General features: G+C 36.4%; 3 protein-coding genes across 3 annotated transcripts; 2 read left to right on the top strand and 1 right to left on the bottom strand.

Moving 5' to 3' along the window:
- Positions 1-696: 696 nt before the first annotated feature.
- Positions 697-13525, bottom strand: LOC140886585 (exosome complex exonuclease RRP44 homolog A). Its single transcript, XM_073293244.1, has 24 exons — positions 13281-13525; positions 13024-13161; positions 12750-12907; positions 12203-12258; positions 10937-11059; positions 10649-10779; positions 10313-10553; positions 9704-9860; positions 8636-8876; positions 7358-7514; positions 7183-7251; positions 6511-6636; positions 6360-6412; positions 5621-5727; positions 4699-4753; positions 4524-4623; positions 3817-3928; positions 3438-3558; positions 2575-2634; positions 2371-2476; positions 2193-2288; positions 1617-1698; positions 1458-1523; positions 697-1127 (listed from the first exon to the last, which is right to left on the bottom strand). Exons 1-24 carry the CDS (start codon positions 13332-13334, stop codon positions 929-931), a joined length of 2808 nt encoding a protein of 935 aa, XP_073149345.1. The 5' UTR covers positions 13335-13525; the 3' UTR covers positions 697-928.
- A 1702-nt stretch (positions 13526-15227) lies between these two features.
- LOC140890085 (uncharacterized) lies at positions 15228-15929 on the top strand. Its single transcript, XM_073297842.1, has one exon. It carries the CDS (start codon positions 15228-15230, stop codon positions 15927-15929), a length of 702 nt encoding a protein of 233 aa, XP_073153943.1.
- A 1337-nt stretch (positions 15930-17266) lies between these two features.
- LOC140893249 (NDR1/HIN1-like protein 13) lies at positions 17267-18576 on the top strand. The gene is made up of 2 exons (XM_073302316.1): positions 17267-18094; positions 18168-18576. The coding sequence occupies exon 1, from the start codon at positions 17348-17350 to the stop codon at positions 18068-18070; it is 723 nt and encodes a 240-aa protein (XP_073158417.1). The 5' UTR covers positions 17267-17347; the 3' UTR covers positions 18071-18094; positions 18168-18576.
- The last annotated feature ends 1277 nt before the right edge of the window (positions 18577-19853 follow it).

Raw genomic sequence — 19853 nt, forward strand, 5'->3', positions numbered from 1 at the left:
CTGTGCGTCACCCTCATACTAGGAGGCAACCTAACACACAAGGTATGATTTCTTCTTAGTGGAAAGATTAAATAGTTCAACTATTGGCTGAAAAATGATAAACTGGTGCAGGATGGAGAAAGGCGAGATTGAAGCCAAACGTTATAATTGTAGTGATTTGTCTGAGATACATAATACCTCCCGTAGTTGGGATCGGAGTCGTGAAAGTGGCTTTCACGTTAGGGTTTCTTCCCTCCGATCCTCTATTTCACTTCGTGCTACTGATTCAGTTCACTCGTTCACCAGCCATGAGTATCAGTAGTGCAAATTATATACATTACCTTACCCGCACTGTTCCGATGAAAAACGATCAAAACAAAGGGATTATGTGTGGTGATGTAAGTACGATGACACAACTATTCGATGCAGCACAAGCAGAGTGTTCGGTCCTGTTTCATTGTACATTCATATTTACGTTAATTATATCTCATTAGATTTTTGCTAATATCGTGTGATTTGATCAATGTATTGTTTTGAATTTTTTTTTGATATAAAAATCGATGTACATACATGTGGCACTACTCTTGTAATTTTGGCATATACACATACTAATTAGATGTATTTATGTTTTCTCCTAGCGGGATGGTATTAACCAAACGGCCTAAAAAAATATACCCAAGTCATAAAAAAACTATTATGATGGTTATACTAACGTAATCTTAAATCGTAATATGTAATTAATTATGGGGCTTTTACAAAATTCAAAGCATTGCGAGTATATTTTAAAATAGGAACTTTAAAAATAATAATAATAATAAGCCCAGTTCGAAAGGGAAAAAAAAAAAATAATAAAAAAAATAAGAACCAAGAATCAAGAAAACAAAACTAAAAATTATGTTTTAACGAAGGAAAAATATACCAGTATTTGTGTGGGATATGAGTATGTCTTCTATATAAGAGAAAGTTGGAGCTTCGGCCTGTTCGGTTGCGGCTCAACGACCTCCATGTGAATCATTACCTTTTGAAGCACACCGTAACAAACATCACCGCGTATCGTTTTGATCTGTTGCTTCTGCTCGTCGATCAACCATTCTCCTCCTCCTTTTTGTCCTCTTGGGATTACGTATACAGGTCCTTCTATTCCATATCTGCAAAAACGACGAGCAACGATCAATCTATCATAGCAAGTGGTGTCTCGACTGCCTCCATGGGATGTATTCACATACTTCCGATTTAGTCAAAGTATGACATTCAACTTACTAATTCATGGATAAATGATGCACGGTGTAAACAAAGTTAAAAACATTACAAAAGCATGTGATACAGTGCCTAGCAACATTCCAATTCATCAAAAATCAAAGAAAAAAAAAACCACCAAAAAAATTAGTGAAACATTTTTCGCAAGACAAAAGGAGCATGTGTACAAATTATCTAATAAGAAGCATAAAAGGCAATGGATCAAGAAACCAGAATCTTACTTTGGCACGAACACTATGAAGCCATTCGATCTTATTTTCACTATTCTGGCCTCAGTATCAGTGGGCCTGCACAAGTGTCAATGTTCACACAGGTGAGAGAGAGAGAGAGAGAGAGAGAGAGAGAGAGACGAGGAAGATTAGATGACGGCTTATTATTACCTTTTCCTGAAATAAATGAGGGTATGGAGCTCGACTGAGGACCGGCTAGCCATCTGGGCATTTCTATGCCGATAATTCAAATCTGCATGGTATATAATGTACATAAGACAACCAGCACCATACTCCATACATATTGGTTCTTATTACAAATGAATAGATTATAGAAAACAGAAGCATCACAACTTACAAGCACATGTCATTCAAATAAAGGGTAAAAATAGCAAAGTGTATTCAGAAAGACTGAATTGTTCTTTGAAAACACAAAACCTTGAGCCGTAAAAAGATTTTATTTGGGTTGATCAATGAACTTAATGCAGGAAAGTTGTAAATTCCTATCCTCAAAATCTACTAGAGTATTGCGCAGCAGCTAAAATGACTTGACAAGGCAATGTTCTCATTCGCAGGATAGAGAGCAAGTTCTATAAAAGGGTGAGATCACGAAAAAAAAATTGTATCACAACTATTCATCTGAAATTGAATGCATTTCCAAAATTCATCCATAAAATAATAACACCTTAAAGCGCCAAGACAATGTATACTTCAAATCGTAACCAACATTAATGAGAAAGTCCTTACTATCAGCAACACCAGTAAGCCAAGATCTGTCTTGGAATACGTCCGGAAGCCTGAATATCCCCAAGGATGCAGCAAGCAACCGGTGTACCATGACATCTATGAGAAAATATGGAGTTCCAAGATCACAAGTTTTTATTGAACCACAAAATGATTAAAAATGAGATGATTTTTCATGTACCTGCGTATCGTCTTATGGGAGAAGTGAAATGTGTGTACAGAGGAGCAGCCAGACCATAATGAGCAAACTCTGGAGGGCTGAGATCTCCACTGCAAAAGTATACTGCCTGAAATTGCACATTACAGGCGCATGGATACTGAAATTTCTGACAAACCTTTACCATGAAAAGGAACATATATTATTAAACCAATTTATTTTAAGTACCTGTGTCATGCACCTTGTTGCCAGAATGCGAATCAGCTTATTAAAGTATGGATCATCACCCTGATTTTTTTGTTGGGGCAAGAGGAAACTGAGTGAGTAATAATTGTATAACAAGACTTTCGAAAATCGATGCACAAATAAATCGCCAAAATAAATAACAGAATGATATGTAGCAAAAAATAAACCAAAACAATTACACTTTCAAACAGCGCTTAATTTCATTACAGACATTCCAATCAATGAATCACAGCTAAGAACCCATGCGATAACGACTGCAGAAGCCAGGGAGGCCACAGGAGAATAGATATGCAATCGGACCATTAGTTTAGGCGGAATTTATCTTAAAGATGTTTTATTTCCCGGTGGAGTGAATGAACTTTTTTAGTTCACTCATCTATCATAGATGTCATTTGTGCTTTATTGTGAATCATCTTAAAAACTGATAGCAATTTGCAACAACCAGGAGTTCAACATATAAAATACATACAGCCAATTAGTCCATATAGGAATGCGGATTCTTTCATTGGAAATAAATTTTAAGAAATAAAAGTGGTGCTCTCATAGTCCTTTTTCAAATTCACCTCCCAAGACAACACTCTAGCTTTCACATCATCCTACATCATTATTAACTTCAAAAATGTAAATAATGCAAGATCATTACTTAACAATTATGATTTAAATAAAGAGGTCCCCCGATTACGCATTATCACAGGGAAGGCCAACTTTTAACCTTATATGGAAACATTTTTATAAGGCTGTTCTACTTTCATGCTAATCACACAATAAAAACTAAGATTCACTAGACCAGGTCTAAAAAAGAATGACTTTTAACATAAAGAGAAATTTCAAGATTTATAACCAACCACAGCACAATCAAGTGAATCAGCCATTGCTTTTGAAGATGACACATCCAAGTAGAGACCAACAGCAGCGGCTGTTCGAATCAAAGGTTCAAGCATCTCTTTGGTTGGTGCAGGATGCCGCCTGCATATGGAATAGTCATGATGAGTTAAACAACAAAACCAGTTTCCTTCACATCTTCCCATAAGGTTCAATCAGCTACTATAGCAATCACATCTGAGAGGGAGAGCAATCTGGTTGGACGGGTTAAGTCAATCAATCAACATGAGCATGAAGATGATGACGGCAAAGTAACACAAGAAACTTTAGTCATGGAGTCGAGAAAAATCAGGAACCACAGCGAAAGAGGATTTGGTACAGGTTGTGAGGCTAAACCAGTACCTCAACAGAGCATTGAGAGGAAAATGTTCCAAAATTTTTTTAGCCACTGATATGTTAGCAGCAAGCATATATTCTTCGATCATCTGATTTGCTTCTCGAATTTGATACATACCTGAACATGAACAAACAATAATTGTTACAAAACAAGAGGCATAATATCACACTGATGGACCATATTTCAAAATGAACCACAAGAAAAATAAAATGATATGGGGGAACTTCACCATCCGGAGGTATTTATTAGCTTTTGACATCACAAGCTCGATCTTGAAAATGAAAACCTTTCAAATCCAAGAAACTTTGGTGTAGGCTCTTATGGAGTTCATATAATTTAGATTAATTAAAGATCTTACATGATAAATAAACTTTAAGGTAAGTTTGTTTGGAAAGTTTTCAGCCTTAAAAACAAATGGCAGCACAAGAAAGAAACTTGAAGTTTTGTCCTTAAGAGGAAATACAGATGAGTGCTAGTACGTGTTGAGAACATTGGATTGCCTAAAACCAACCAAAGTTGAGAATGCCAATAATGTTATGGTAAATAACAGGGTGTAGGCCTACATGAAAAATTGGCTCATCAAAATACGTGTGCTTGGTAAATACATATAGCATTGAGTTACAAAACCAAAGTTCTTGTTCGGGAAAATGCTCATACTTGGAATCTTGCTTTCAAATATTTCTCAAAGGGAAAGCAAAAGGGATCACAATACCGATATCAAGAGGATCATGGGTTTCGGTGTCAATTTGAAACTTTACTTCAGCAGAAGCAAGCGTTAAGGCCCCTCTTTCAATGCGCTTTCGTCTCATTATCTACAAAATAACATGTGCAACTTACAATTTAGTCGCTCCAAAAGGAAAAATCAGCAAGTGCAACACTTTGATTACCTTTGCCAGGGAATTCATATTCCGTAAATCTGTGGTTAATGGATCCACCAAGCGACTGTAAGATGAAATGATTTTTATATAAACGAACAAGGAACCCAAAATACCTTAACGCAGTAAAACAAAGAGAAGCAATATCACAGCGCCACATAAAATTACATCCCCACCAAAAACGATAAATTTTTTTAAAAAAAACTGTTGATTAAAGCGCACAAGAAGCTAGAAATAGGTAACAAAAGAAGAAGCTAGAAACATGATGCCTGCAAAGCCTATTTTTGGATTTTTTGAACAAGCAAAGTAATATTGCTCAACAATAACCGAACTTCTGAGAGAAGTAATAGATGATCTATGTGTCGGACTTTTCTCAGGAGATCCCGTACCTTATTTTGGGAACTGAGCTGGCGAAAAAAGGGAAACTCTAGTTGGAATAAGGATAGATATAAAAGTTAAAATAAATTTTATGCTGAAATCATCAAGAAAGATAGAATTACCCACCCACCCCGTCTATTGTGTTGAATCAAAAGCTGAGAAAACAGGCATACCATTGACATTTGATCTATGGCAGTCTTTTTTAAGTTTTCTACTGTTCATGCATCAAATATTCATTCATTAAATTTGGTTCAGGGATCATACAACAAAGTCAACGGAGATTTTTTTTTTGAGTACAAAGTCAGTGGAGTTTTAAATGTGTCTATCAGATAGGAACATTGCTACAGGAAGAAAAGGTACCAATAACGAAATACGATAGTGGCAGAAAACACTTGATGAATTCATTTTAAACATTACATATGAGTGGTAACAAAAAGGTTCGTCGAAAGAGAAAATGGCTTTAGAAAATAAGAGAAACAATGATAAAATTGAATCTAAGGGCGTGATATTATCTCAGCTATTTGCTAGATGTAAGGAAAATGTTGAATATGATTACTTGTCATCCATCCTTGCCTGAGCCTCAACATAAGATAATGCTGCACATGATTTGATAATCGCCTTGGTAAATTTCGTAGAAATTATCTCTGCTTCAGGAGTCATTTCCTAAATTACATAGAATCGGAGAAAGTTGAATCAATAGGGATGTGTGAGTATTAGCTCATAACCTATGTGCAAGCCAGTACAAAGAATGTCAACAACTATCGATTTCCCTAATAGAAATTTAATTGAACAGAACAATTCCACAAGTTGGGACGGAGTCAGAATGACATTGATAATATTTTAAGATAGTTGAGAGCACTTCCTTGGGATTGTACATGAAAGCATAGTTTGGTTAACAGCTGCACTGAGACAACTAACTCTACAAGAAATCTTCAACATTATTTTCTGAATTAGACTTCAGCAACTACGAAAATGTTCCTCATTCTGAAGTAATGATACTGTTTTAAGATTATAACTTGGAATAAAGTATTTCTAAAAAATACCCATCAAATAACCATGATTGATTGTTGCAAGGATTTCAATCTGATATCAAAGCAAAAGATGCAATAAAAGGTAGTTAGCGACCTCCTCCTTAAGAATAAGAAAACAAAGGCAAAAGTATCGACAATTGTATACAAACTGCTTGTTGACAAGCACAGCATACCTGGTGGAATGCATTGAACTTATCAGAATACTTTGAGAAAGAGAAACAATTAGCTTTTCAAGTTCCAATTATTTTGAGAAACAACACTTACCCAAATAACAGAAAAGGCTAGTCTCTCTACATCTGCGCGGAGTGAACAAATATCTGCAAAGACTAACGTTGCTTAGCACAGATAATCCTTTAGCAAGTACGCAATATTCACAAAGAACCTCTATAACCCCCTGAGTAAACTGATACAACACCTTCCGTCAGAGGTTTTGGAAGCATATCAATACGCCTCTCAACAAGGTAGACCGAGGTACCCCTTTGTGAAGCCTCGTCATCCAAGGGAGTTCCAGGGTGAACAAAATTTGTTACATCAGCAATATCTGATACATGTTGTTAAAGATAAACAAGAACTGAACATGTCTTATTTTTATCTTCAAGGGAAACAAAACCTCAAACACAATTTATTTGAATAAGTCAGGCAATCTAAAGAATATCGGAGGAAAATAGATTCTTAGAAACCCTTCTATAGATCGCCAACAAATGTGGAAAACTCTCTATGCTATCTGAGATTTTAAAACCAACAAAATGAGGTCACATTCCTAGAATTTTTTCATGCCCTAGTGTGACAGTAATGAACATCTATCATAAAAGCTAAAATCATAAAAGTTAACATTACATAATTTAACAGCGAAGTACATAAATTCATGATAAATTTATACAATCCTGGAGTGGAATTCCCATTCAGCAAATAAATAAGCACATAGGTGACTTTGCCACACAAACTTGCATTACAGAGTATAGATCCATAATAATGAAGAAGTAAAAAGTTCCTTTGCAACAAGAAATTTCTAAGGAAGACTAAAGATGGGGATTCCATATTTGCAATATTATAAAACAACCAAGAAATATATGTGACCAAAGGATACGAACTCCCACTTCAAAATTTCCACTTGGTAGAAGTGTGCAATGTAATGCATCATCAATGTCCCTGCATCCTGAATCAACAGCAATAAGATAGTTCTTGCAAAGAAATAAACACTGCATCTAGAAGTAATATAAAGAGGATTAACATCACAGAAAATTCATTTGTTAAGTCAATACCTGGGGGATCCACGCTAAATACGCGTAGATCGCGCAAATCCATCCTGATTGGATTTCCTACATCTTCTGCAGACACAGACCAAGGTAAGGGTGGCAAGCATGCTAAAACTTGATATGAGAATGGCCTAGCATCAACATCATTCTCAATGAGCACCACCTGTAGCATAAGAGTACGGGTCAAACACAGTGATACTGCCACTGTACTCCTATTTCAAGATATCACACCTAGTTCTGACAAGGGATGGATGGGTTATGATCAAACAGGACCGCAAATGGTGAGAGCAGATTTATTAAGAGATTGGACTTTTGCTTACTGTTGATATGATTAGGGATATTTTCTTTTGTCATTCGCGGATCTCTTGTCCGCCTTTTGTAATCAAATCTTTCATGTATATGATATATTATCGTTTCTCATCAAAAAAAAATTTTGTGGCTACAACAGTTTTGCTTAAACAATATTTTTCCTAAAAGATATCATATTATTTTGGCAAAGCTTGTTAGCAAGCATATTAGTCTGACATGTTACATAATTTGTGTTTAAGTAGATCGAAACACCACATTTACTCTGATAAACACCAATTTGGTAAAAATAATTATTTCATGTAGGAAAAAATGACACATTACACCAATTTGCACGCCACCCAAAGTAAACAAAAATTTCATTTCATGTATTGGCTCATTTCAGAGTTAGCTTTAAGTTCCATAGGGATATCTTTAATTTATATTCAATATTGAAAAACAAAAAAAAAAAGACATTTAGATGGAAATTAAAAGACAATGGACAAAGGACATTTTCGATACACCATTACACCTAGATCCTTATTAGAAGCCGATGCAAGAGAAATGTTACCCAGACGCCCGCCTAAGGCATGCATATTCTAAGATTTTTCTACAATTGTAAGTAGTTGGTGATGAACCTAGAGTAGAAGCAGCCTTTAAAAAAATGTATGCATTGTCAGGTCAGATTCCATTTTAGAAACAGTGTGGGATTTTATTTAAGAAATTTACTATTAGCAGAGTCAAAGCGCCGACTGTGGAGATCCTCAAAAGCAACGGGCAGCATCCACACATACAGAGGAAGAATATGACCAAAAGCAGTAGATACTGGAGAACATGATAAACTGAACTGTGGACAATTAGAGAGGATTATAATCGAGTCCAGGGTAGAGATGCTCCAATTATGGAAAGATAGCATAAGTGAATTATATTGTCATAGTAGCAATTAATATTTGCATGATTTTTAAAGTGATGGGTGGGATAAAAAGCAGTACAGCACACCTCGCTTTCAGTATCTCTATCACCAATTTCCCCAACTGTTCTTATGTAATGCCCGGAGGGGTATCGTGATAAGCGATCCCATGAATCAACAGCAACAATAATTCTTTTGTCTAATAGATTCCCAAGTTGTCGCGTTTGTACACGTATCTTAGGAATTCTCCGATCTTTGGAAACAAATAGAGCATGGGCAACACCGCCATCACCTGCTGGCATTGGCATGGGGTCTAAGGATCCACAATACCTGCACAGAAAAAAAAGTTAACGAATCAAGTACAAAGGAAAGAACAGATGATAATGAGGGCAATCATTATAATTTTTTCCATGTGGTTGAGTTTGATATCATCTATAACAGGAACTTCCGTCATTGGCTCGGTTTTAAAGGAAGTGGATGATAATGGCTTCGTTCTAAGTTAAAGAATGTAACGGAGAGAAATCTTTTTCTTTCAACTGTGCAGAGATCTACAGTTTTCCTTCTATAGCCATGATAAGGATGCCTGTTCAGACTAATTGACAAAGAATAAACCACAGTTAGGCTTGAGATGATGGGATGGCATTTGTTACGGGCTCTATCGATTGGATCATATACCGAGCAAATGAACATCACCGGAGAATACGGTGCCTGTTTTCATCTATGCTTTAGTTTCTTCCTAGCCTTCCAAATGCTTAGATGCTTCCTTAAACATTTTGTAACATAAAAGCTGACACAAACGTAAAATTACAGATTCAGAACCAATGCGATAATTTAATCCAAAGGTTCACATAAAACCAGTACATCGCCGAAATGACCTTTTCTTTGATCCTATCTCCATCTCTCTCCTTATCATTAAGAAAAGACCAAGACCCCTTTTTAATTGTAGAAGCAGAAAAACAATTAAGGAACAAACAGTGAATTTAACTATTCCTCAAGCACCAGCATTTCATAAAAAAGATTATAACTTTAAGATTGAGGCAAAAATACACTTTAACAAATGGTTTGTAAATGAGAAAAAAATAACTAAATTTCAAATCAATGATTCAAGCAATGTTTTCATGAGAAGAAAGTAAGGCCGAGCCAATCATCCTACTTACGAGTGCCAGTTCCGTTTGATAATACCAACAACACGCCCGGATGGACGAGTTGGTGTAGCATTCTTGTCCCCAACCGAAACTTGTGATATATTTGTAACTCGAGGAGCATCATCAGCACTAACTGGTGCTAAATGAACATCGTCTTCCTCCTCTTCCTCTGGAATACAAAATGAAAAAGGAAAAAATAGAAAAGTTTGCGACATAATACGGATAATCTAAACGAATCATGCTAGGAAATTTTAGAATGCCCCTTCCTCCACTTTACGAATTGGCTCAATTCTATTTATCTTTCCAAAAACATTAATTTATGTCCCTTAGCACGTGTTCAACTCAAATTGCACTCAGAAAACATAATAGTAAAATACAGCCAATTTTCTTTTTTCAAGAAGCATGTTTGAGCATTTCAGGGGATTAAAATACCTTGGCATCACAGTTCATAGGAATGACAGCCATTGCAAATATTTTAGAGCTTGATCTTGTCATTATATCATCTAAAAAACCGTTCTAATCATTACTAATCACTAGCATAGTGGTGCAGAAATTATTCTATTTGCAGCCATCATTTACGTTATTATGCGGTATATCATAAGCACGAAAAGGACTACAAACCATCATTAGCTATTGCAAGAGATTTCTCTTCGTGCCATTGATCTTGAGGCAAAAGTTCCACAACCACTATATCACCATCAAAAGCCCTATTCATGTTTGTTCGTCCATAGATGATAATTTCATCACCAATACTTTCACTCCCAACATAGGCTTCAAAAGGATTGTAACGATTCACCCGTAGTTTCCCTTGGTGATAAATGCCACAATGCAATCCAGAAGTAATTTCAGACATTGGTTTATGCTGTATGGAATTCACATAACCGACGCAATTGCATTTAATACAGTAGAAATCAGCCAAAAATTAATCATAAAGAGAGCGTGGTGATAGCCTACAACCTCGGGATAGATTATCTTTCTCTTAGTAGGCCTCAGATCTTCTACATCCTCCATTGCAGTATCCTCAGTTAGAGGTTGAGCAATCAGGTCGAGCAATACTGGCTGACCAAGCGATTTGACATATGACTCAACTACAATGAGCATTAACTTCATAAATACATATATAGATTCAAGCTCACAGATTTTGATGATTAAGCTAAAAAAGACTATTCGATATTGTAGAAGTTGAGACAGCAAGGCAATCTCAAGACGATCACAAGGATTCCAACAAATCATGTTGATAAATACCTGTTTCGGCATTAATTCCATCATGTGTGGCCTTCCTCTTGTTATCTTTATCATTTGTAATAAGTAAGACACGCACCGAATTACCAAGATGATTCTGATACCATTGGGCTGCCACCCTGATAGCTGAACCATCATCTCATTGTAAGATAAGAAAATTCCACAATATGTCATAACTACAAGAGCAGTATTTTTAAAAAAACCTGCCTGAATTAGAACAAGAAGTCCAGCCAATAAGTTAATCTAGAGAAAAGAAATGTAGCTTCACCTTTACATAGATATTGCAAGATAATTTCGGAATCATGGTACATAGGCAAGTGACTTTATAGATTTATAGTAGAATATATGTTAATTTCCACTTCTTCATGGTTCTCAAAATACATTGGAAAGCTTTTACTCAAAATCATCCAAACGACCAGTAAAAACACATCACAGCCACAGAAATGATAAAGCATGCTGAAAAACAGGGGATCCTTCGCAAAAGCAAAGCAAGCCTTATAGGCCTTTGGATAGGACCAATCAGCCAACACAATTCAGAAGACGGTTCCAAGATTCTCAAAACTGAAAAGAAACATCTTCGTCGAACATGAAGGTCCATTCTCTGTTGTCACTGATGTACATAAACATCAAGGAAATAACCTGAGATGTTCCCACTGGTACCGCAAAGAATTTGATAGAAAATGGATGGTGCGTGATTAACATAAAGGCTTTCCTTCTAGGGTTTTGAGCTGGTGAAGAAGCATTCAGCCTTCTACTTATCACTGATAATTGTTACTGTGTTCGTCACTTTTTGCTTAGGCATATATTTTGTTATATTTGTTTGATATTCAGCTAAAGGACTATTCTTGATTTCAATTTATTTCTTGGTCTAAAGACGAGATTAGATAACTAAGTTATCTCAAAAACCCCAAAAGTTTACACGTTTTCTTCGTTTAGCACTTTGTGCATATTATATTACCGATTTGTCTCATGGCATCTTATGATGCCATCCCCATAATTCACAAAATCACCAGAAAGAATGAAAAGAATATTTATATATTATTTAAGTCAACACAGAAAACAAGATTAGAAAAATAAGCCATTAAACAACAAAAATAAATTGTTTACATGTATCTACCAGTACTAAAATAAAAAGAACAAAAAACAAAGAAAATCTCAGATTGCTGACTAATATTATTTGACAACTGAGAGAGCTGCCAACACAATCAATAAGCAATCCAAAAATGTAGAAACACGTGTGTCTCTAACTAAACACAAAGATCAACATACCTCTGTCATTCCTGTCATTTGGAGTTTCACCGGTTTCGATTTTTACAAAGGTATCCCTAGATAAAAATAACACGAATTAGTAAAAATGACACCAGTATCAGTTTCATGTGTTTGATCGTAGTATTGGAACAAACAAGAACAGTTTGAGAAACCATGAGACCTATGACGTAAAGGTTATTCACTGTTAACTATCTAAGCACACTACTTGAGACTCCTCGATAACTGGTGGTGAAAAAACAAAGCAATTCAATACTAAACTTGGGGCAGTCTGCATAATTTGTCAATGATGTCAGGCCCCATAGTCACCTTCTATCAGTCAAATAACCAAAAAATGATGCACATTAACCTTCCTAAACTCAAAACATAAAGCAAAACAATAGATAAAATACTTTGTAAATCATTCAAATCTTCCAGCTATGACAGCAGTTTACAGTCAAGAACTATCAGTTGATCCAACAGAGCACAAAAAGAGTTTAGGCAAAGTCGAGCAAGCGTGAATAACATCATCATCCAAAAGTGGCTAACTAAAAATTAAAATAGAACATACTTGTGGTATTCATTGGAAAAGACAAAAAATCTCCTCTGGGAGTTGCTGCAAAGCGCTCTAAGTCTATTATATACTGCCAAATTCTTGTTCTTCACCTCCTCCAACACTATAGATAGAATTACCACATCATCTATAGCTGGATTTTCCAGTAAATCAATCTAATGACATAGCCATAGAAAAATAAGCGGTATGAGAGAAAAAGTCAGAAACTTTTCCGTAAGTGGTACTAATTTTTTTTCCTCAAAACAAAAGGGAAAAAAGGATAACAGCTTACCTGATGGAGGACAACATTAGTGTCAACAATGAGAATGGTCGAGGCAGACGAACTGAGGCGTGCTGCCGAACTATCACAAACTTTACAAAATGGAGCACCGCAGTATATGTCATCTCTCAAATAGTGTTCTCTCACCACCTGCGAGGCAATTGGCCAATCAAACCTAGTTATGGGAAAACAGCAACAACTGAAGAGAGACGGAGAGAGGAAGAGGGAGACAGGAACAATACAGAAATTATGGTTTAGGAAAAAAGAACCTTGACAACTCTTCCTTGCTTCGTTTTCTTCACAAACGACTTGCTCTGCAGCATCCTTCGACTTTTTCGACAATTAATATCACGCAGTTACTTAGCATAAAGCAATAGCTTTATAATTAGGAGTTTAAAATTTAACCGAAGTGAAGTCGGAGTCGAGGAGAAGGGCGGCGAGCGGCGGCGGGATGGCTTCGGAGTTCGGACAGGGAAGATAGGTAATTTGTTGTATTTTCACTAGAAGAACGGAATTTCCCATCAAATCAAATCATATATGATTTATTAGTTTATTTCGCCTGCGAGTAATTTAATTTAAAAATTATAAATATTTTGGAAAAGCACTTTAAAATAATTTCAGTGTTTTATAAGCAAAAGTAGCACAATAATAATAATAATAATAATAATAATAAATGTATATTTCTCTCTTAATGGTGAAATAGTGGGGTCAGTTTTTCCGGGCCGAGTAATTAGGCAAGGTGATCCACTTTCCCCTTACTTGTTTGTATTTTGTGCCCAAGGATTGTCATCACTTTTAATGGCTCATGAAGCCCGGAAGTTATTTACAGGAGTGCGTATTGCAAATACTTGTCCTTCGATCTCTCACCTGTTCTTTGTAGATGATAGGCTGATAGCCTCATATTTTTCAAGGCAACTTCAGAAGATTGTAGTGGTATTCGCCAGTGTCTTTCTAAGTATGAAAGGGCTTCGGGCCAATTTATTAATTTTGATAAATCCTCACTATCATTCAGTCTCAATACTCCTGCTGAGATGGTGAATGGAATCAAAGGGATGTTGTCTATATCTGTTGCGCAGGGACATGAAATATATTTGGGTCTTCCCACATTCTGCCAAAGAAGCAAGAAGTTGCAATTTAGATATTTAATGGAGCGTATGGTGGAGAGAATGAAAGGTTGGGGCTCTAAGGTTTTCTCAGTCGGCGGAAAGGAAACCTTGATTAAATTGGTTGTTCAATCGATTTCCACTTATTCTATGTCTTGTTTCCGATTGCCGAAATCAGTTATTCATGTCATTGAGAAGGAGTGTGCCAATTTTTGGTGGGGATCGAAGGATGGCCAGAACCGTATGCATTGGCAAACTTGGAGTTCTATGTGTCGTCCTAAATGCATGGGTGGTATGGGATTTTGGTCGTTAGAATCTTTCAATAAAGCCCTTCTGGCAAAACAAATCTGGAGAATTATAGCTCACCCGGAGTCTCTTGTCGCTCGTGTTCTCAAAGCAAGATATTTTAAACATCAAGACATAATGAGTGCCTCTTTGGGAAGTAACCCTTCGTTTATATGGAGATCTATCTTATGGAGCCGAAACTTAATGAGAAGTGGGATTGGCTGGAGAGTGTGTAATGGACTTAAAATCGAAATTGCGGGTGAATCTTGGCTGCTTGGAGGGAGAAGCCCAATTTGTCGAAGGGGCTCTTTATTTGGGTTTGAAAATGTGGGTCAACTTATGCAAAATGGAACTTGGAATGCCCCACTAGTGCGAGATATTTTTACTCCTTTTTCATCCCAGGAAATCTTGGACACTCCAATCTTGAATTCGTTGGGGGAAGATTCTAGATATTGGCTTTTCGATCCTAAAGGAAAATATTCGGTGAGGGATGGTTACAAAGTGGACATCGGTTTCTATGGCGCTCCTGATCATAACTCGGCAAATCACTCAAAAGACTGGTGGAAATATTTATGGTCCCTCTCAATCCCTCCTAAGGCTCGGATCTTTTGGTGGAAAGCTCTTAGGGAGATTATACCGACAGGAGCAAACTTGCTCGGGCATCACGTTCCTATTTCTGGAGCTTGCCAGTTATGACACTACGCATATGATACAACTTGCCATGCCTTGTTTTGGTGTTCGGAAACTCAGCCTTGCTGTAAGGGTACGGTTTTTAAACCATTTCTTAAGCAATTTCGAAATCTGGGAATTTTAGACGTGTTCATTTGGATGAAGAAGGTGCTTAGCTTGAAGGAGTTCGAGGATTTTGCGATAAGGACTTGGGCTGTTTGGAAGGAGCGCATGAAGTTATGTCATGGGAATTGCAAGAAATTGAACATAATGGATGTGGAATGGAGTGGATTGTTGCTTAGCGAGTACCAGGCAGCTCGAGTTTCTTTGATGATTAATAAATCAGATGAGTGTGCTACCTCTTCAGTGCGATGGTCCAAGCCGATGATCAATCACCTTAGGTTGGACGTGGATGCAGTCTTTCAAGAGCACACGAATAACTATTCAGTGGGGGGAGTGCTGCGAAACCATGAGGGTCAGGTTGTCCTGGCATTTGGATTGAAGATAACTAAACCACCCTCGGTCGTTTTTGGCGAGCTTATAACAATCAAAGAAGGATTAGGACTTGTGCGTGATAAAGGGCTGGAAGTACAAGATGTTTATTCAGACTCTCTTTTGGCGGTGCAAGCAGTCGTCAACCCAAAAGAGAATTACAGTTATATCGGCGCTATTGCTAAGGAGGTGAAAAAACTATTGAATTATCGTCACAGTATCAAGTTGAGAAATTGTCGTCGATCAGCTAATATTATAGCTCATAAACTTGCTGTTTTTGCTATTTCTTCCCCCTTCTCTTTTGTTTGGGAGGCTGGGATGTTTTTTTTTTGGTTAGTAAATCTTGTAATAGACGATTTGAATTTTTAATAATATTACAAGTTTTATTGTAAAAAATAATAATAATAATAAATATATAAATATGTTTAGATAAGATTTTATAAAAAATAATAATTGTTTTTAAAAATTATTCTATAACTATAGCTTTCAAATAACAATATGGAGGCCTTTAGAAAATCTATTTTGACGAAGGTCGGTTAAGGTTGTGGCTTTGAGACTAGATGTATCAAAATGAATTATCGAGGCGGGGGCCCATTTTTTAGGTGGGTTGGAAAAATACCAACCCAACCCATCTATTTTAGGTGATGAGAGGGCCAACCCAACGGGTCTACGTGTAATTTAACGGGTTTCGGCAGACCAACCTGCAACCCACCATTAGACGGGACGGGGCAGACCGGCCCACCTTTTAGGCAGGTTGAGAAAATGTCAAGCCAACCCACCTATTTTGTATGGTCTGATGGACCTAGCCTATTTTGACATCTCTATCTGAGACCAACTGATCTCGGGTTCGATTCTCGTCTTTCCATTGACTGTGGGTAGTTTTTCTAATTTATTTAGATAGATTTATATTTTTTTTTTAATTTTTTTACTAGAAATAAGCAAGTCTCGAGTCCATGTCCATCAGTAGTATGAACAAATGACAATTACATTATACATTTGTTTTGAATCAAGATTGTACTTATACTTTCGAGAAAATAAATTACATTTACCTTCTCATGCATTTTTAGTTAATTATAACTTATATATATGTAAGACATGTCAAAGTGAATTGTTGTATTTAAATATAGTTAACATTTTTTTTAAAAATATAGTTAACATTCATATGCTATGTTACACACAAAGCTTATACCATGGCCATGAGCATTAGATACCATGGCTATGGGCACTAGATATTATTATTAGAAAAAATGATTTTTTTGGTATATTAACTTGTCTATTTTTTTTTTTTTGTTTTTGTCCACTAAATTTTTAGATTTTGATTTTGATACAGTAACTTTTAATTTTTGGTTATTTTGATTAAATTGATGACGTGACAGTTTGACACGTCAGTATTTTTCAATGTCACATCAACATTTTTTGATGTCACATCAACAGTTAGATCAAAATAAGTGAAAATAAAAATTAGCGTAAAACCAAAATTTGAAAAGTTAACGTTAAAAAAAATACATTATTATTGTAAATTTTTGGGATAAGAAACAAAATAAACAATTATAATAATAAAGAATAAAAAAAGGTTTGACGGCCTTGTCCTGATCTGGTACCCACAAAAAGCATACCCCATGCATGCAACCATTAATCTCCAATCAATACCACAATGTCTGTCCTCTCCCCTAATATTCCCATGCATGCAAACCATTCTCCAATAATATTCTTATCATTATTATTATTATTTCCCATACAAATTAAACCGTCGCCTCTGCCTCTGCCTCTGCCTCTTCACCGCTCCTATGGAGGAGCGGGACGCCACCGGAACCTACGTCGTCCAGATCCCCCGCAATCAAGTCTACCGCGTCCCACCGCCCGAAAACGCCCGTATCGTCGAGCAGCACACCCGTAATTTCCCACAGAAAGCAAGGAAATGCGGCCCGTCTCGCGTGCTTTGCTGGCTTCTTCTCATCCTCCTCCTCCTCGGGATCGTGGCCGCGGTCGCCCTTCTAGGCCTCCGCGCCACCTTGTACAACCCCAAGCCGCCCCAATTCAAGCTCACCCAATTCCATCCCAAGAATCTGGACCAACCTCTCCTCCCAGCAGATCACAAGAACAACAACACCCACAACCACGCCCACCCGCCGGAATACGACGTCGCGCTTCTCGCAACAAACCCTAATGAGAGGATGTCCGTTTCCTTCCTCGGAGCTGGAAAATCTTCTCTTGTTTTCAAGAACAAGAAAATAGGGCACGGAGGGGCTCCACCATCATCCACAGAAGAACCCAATAGCCCCATATCTGTCGCACTTTACGGGGCGCCGTTGACGGAAGCGATCAAGAAAAGTGTGGCCGATGCGAACGACACCAAATCCATGCAATTACAGATCGAGACCTCGATCGAGTTCAACAGCTGGGCGAGGAATGAGCGCAAAGATATCGTTATCACGTGTGATTTTAAGGTGAAAGGCTCGTTTTTTAAGATGCCGAAGGTGTCGTCTCAAGAATGTCGAACCGAGCTCTAGCTAGCTAGCTCCGGCCCCATCGAGGTACAATATATTCTCTATGCTACACGTACACCATGCATGATACAGCAAACCTCGTGTGTATTTATATATGTAGGTTGATTTCTTCATCATACCATATAATGGTGGGGCTCGTGAATGCATGAAGAGTGTATGTATGCTGGGGATCGATATCTTTTGATGGCCACGGAGCTACGTGCGTATAATACAGTCTGTGATTCTGGTCAAAATATTGGTGATTTGAGTAACATTTTTATGTATGTATTGATTTTGGGATCATGATCTATATATATATAGGAGTAATATATTGTATTGGGATTTTTATTGTTTTGTTACTGGTTTGGTGTTTTTTTAATTAGATATATGCATACGTGCATGCATGTTGGTTAGCTTCAAATTCATTATATTTGGTCTGTACTGCCAATTGGTGCGAGACTATGTTATTTCCTGCCAAACTCTTTACAACGATATATATGATATATAATAATATTATTGTTATGTTATAATATACTTTTTAAAAAAAATATTAAATGATGGTTATAATATATATATATATATATATATATATATATATATATATATTCAGCTCGTGTGTGTTTCATATTTAAAAACACATTAATATGCTAGTACCCAAAAAATTAGATCACAGTGATTGCATTATTTTTGTTTTTGGAACTCGATTTTAAATCAACTCGAATTTATTATAAATACTGTATATTAATCGATGTGTAGGAATGTTTAAGAAGAAGAATAATTTACTTCCGCCAACTAAGGGATCCCGACGATATGAAAAATAATAATAAAAAAAAATAAGGAGCTTATGATGAATGGAAGTATTCGTTTCTAGCCTGCATAAATAAATAAAAACATTTTATAAATTACACATAATCAAGGAGAAATAAAACAAATGAGAAAATTGCGTTTGTGCCAAATTGTTTTGGCCATACAGGTTCGTTTTTGCTATCGTGATCGTCTGTCAAAATTTAATATTAATCACGTATCTTTTAGTTTTGGATAATTTTAATCATTTTTCATCAAGAATGAATGTTAATGTGACATTTATATTCGTCAATACCAAATTGGTGTAATTTCGGTTACTCGAGAAAAAACGGAAATAAAATTGCTAAATGCAAACATTAAAGTATCAAAAAGACCATTAATTTAAGGGAAAATTGCAAATTTAGTCCTGTATGTTTGTCACTTTGCGATTTTGGTCCTTTATGTTTTCACATTTCAGTTTTAGTCCTGTATGTTTCGATTTTTGGCAATTTCGGTCCTTTTTCTTCGAAAATGCTGACGTGGCACTGTACACGTCAGCTCCACATCAGCATTGAATTGGTGCCACGTCAGCGCCACATCGGAAAAAGGACTAAAATTGCCAAAAAAATAAAGATAGCGGACTAAAACTGCAATCTGAAAATATAAAGGACCAAAATCGCAAAGTGACAAACATACAGGACCAAAAAAGCAATTTTCCCTTAATTTAATTCCCTCGAACAAACTACTGCTTTGAAATGGGCAAAAAGGAGAATTACTATTATTATGTTTTTTGCGAGTCTATTTAAGCCATATATCTCCTTTATTTCATAATTAAGAAAGTTATAAAACATGCACATCAATTATAAAATAAACATATTTTTTTAATCGATAATAAAAATATTTTTGTGTTTGTCTTGTTTGTTTGTTTGTTTTTTGGAGTAAAAAACACTTCATATAAATTAAAGGTCTTTCAATACAATACCTTGTAGCCAAGGTGAAAAACCAAGATATAAATAGCTCTTGT

This window comes from Henckelia pumila, chromosome 3 (genome assembly GCF_033568475.1).
Source record: "Henckelia pumila isolate YLH828 chromosome 3, ASM3356847v2, whole genome shotgun sequence".
Taxonomy (NCBI): domain Eukaryota; kingdom Viridiplantae; phylum Streptophyta; class Magnoliopsida; order Lamiales; family Gesneriaceae; genus Henckelia; species Henckelia pumila.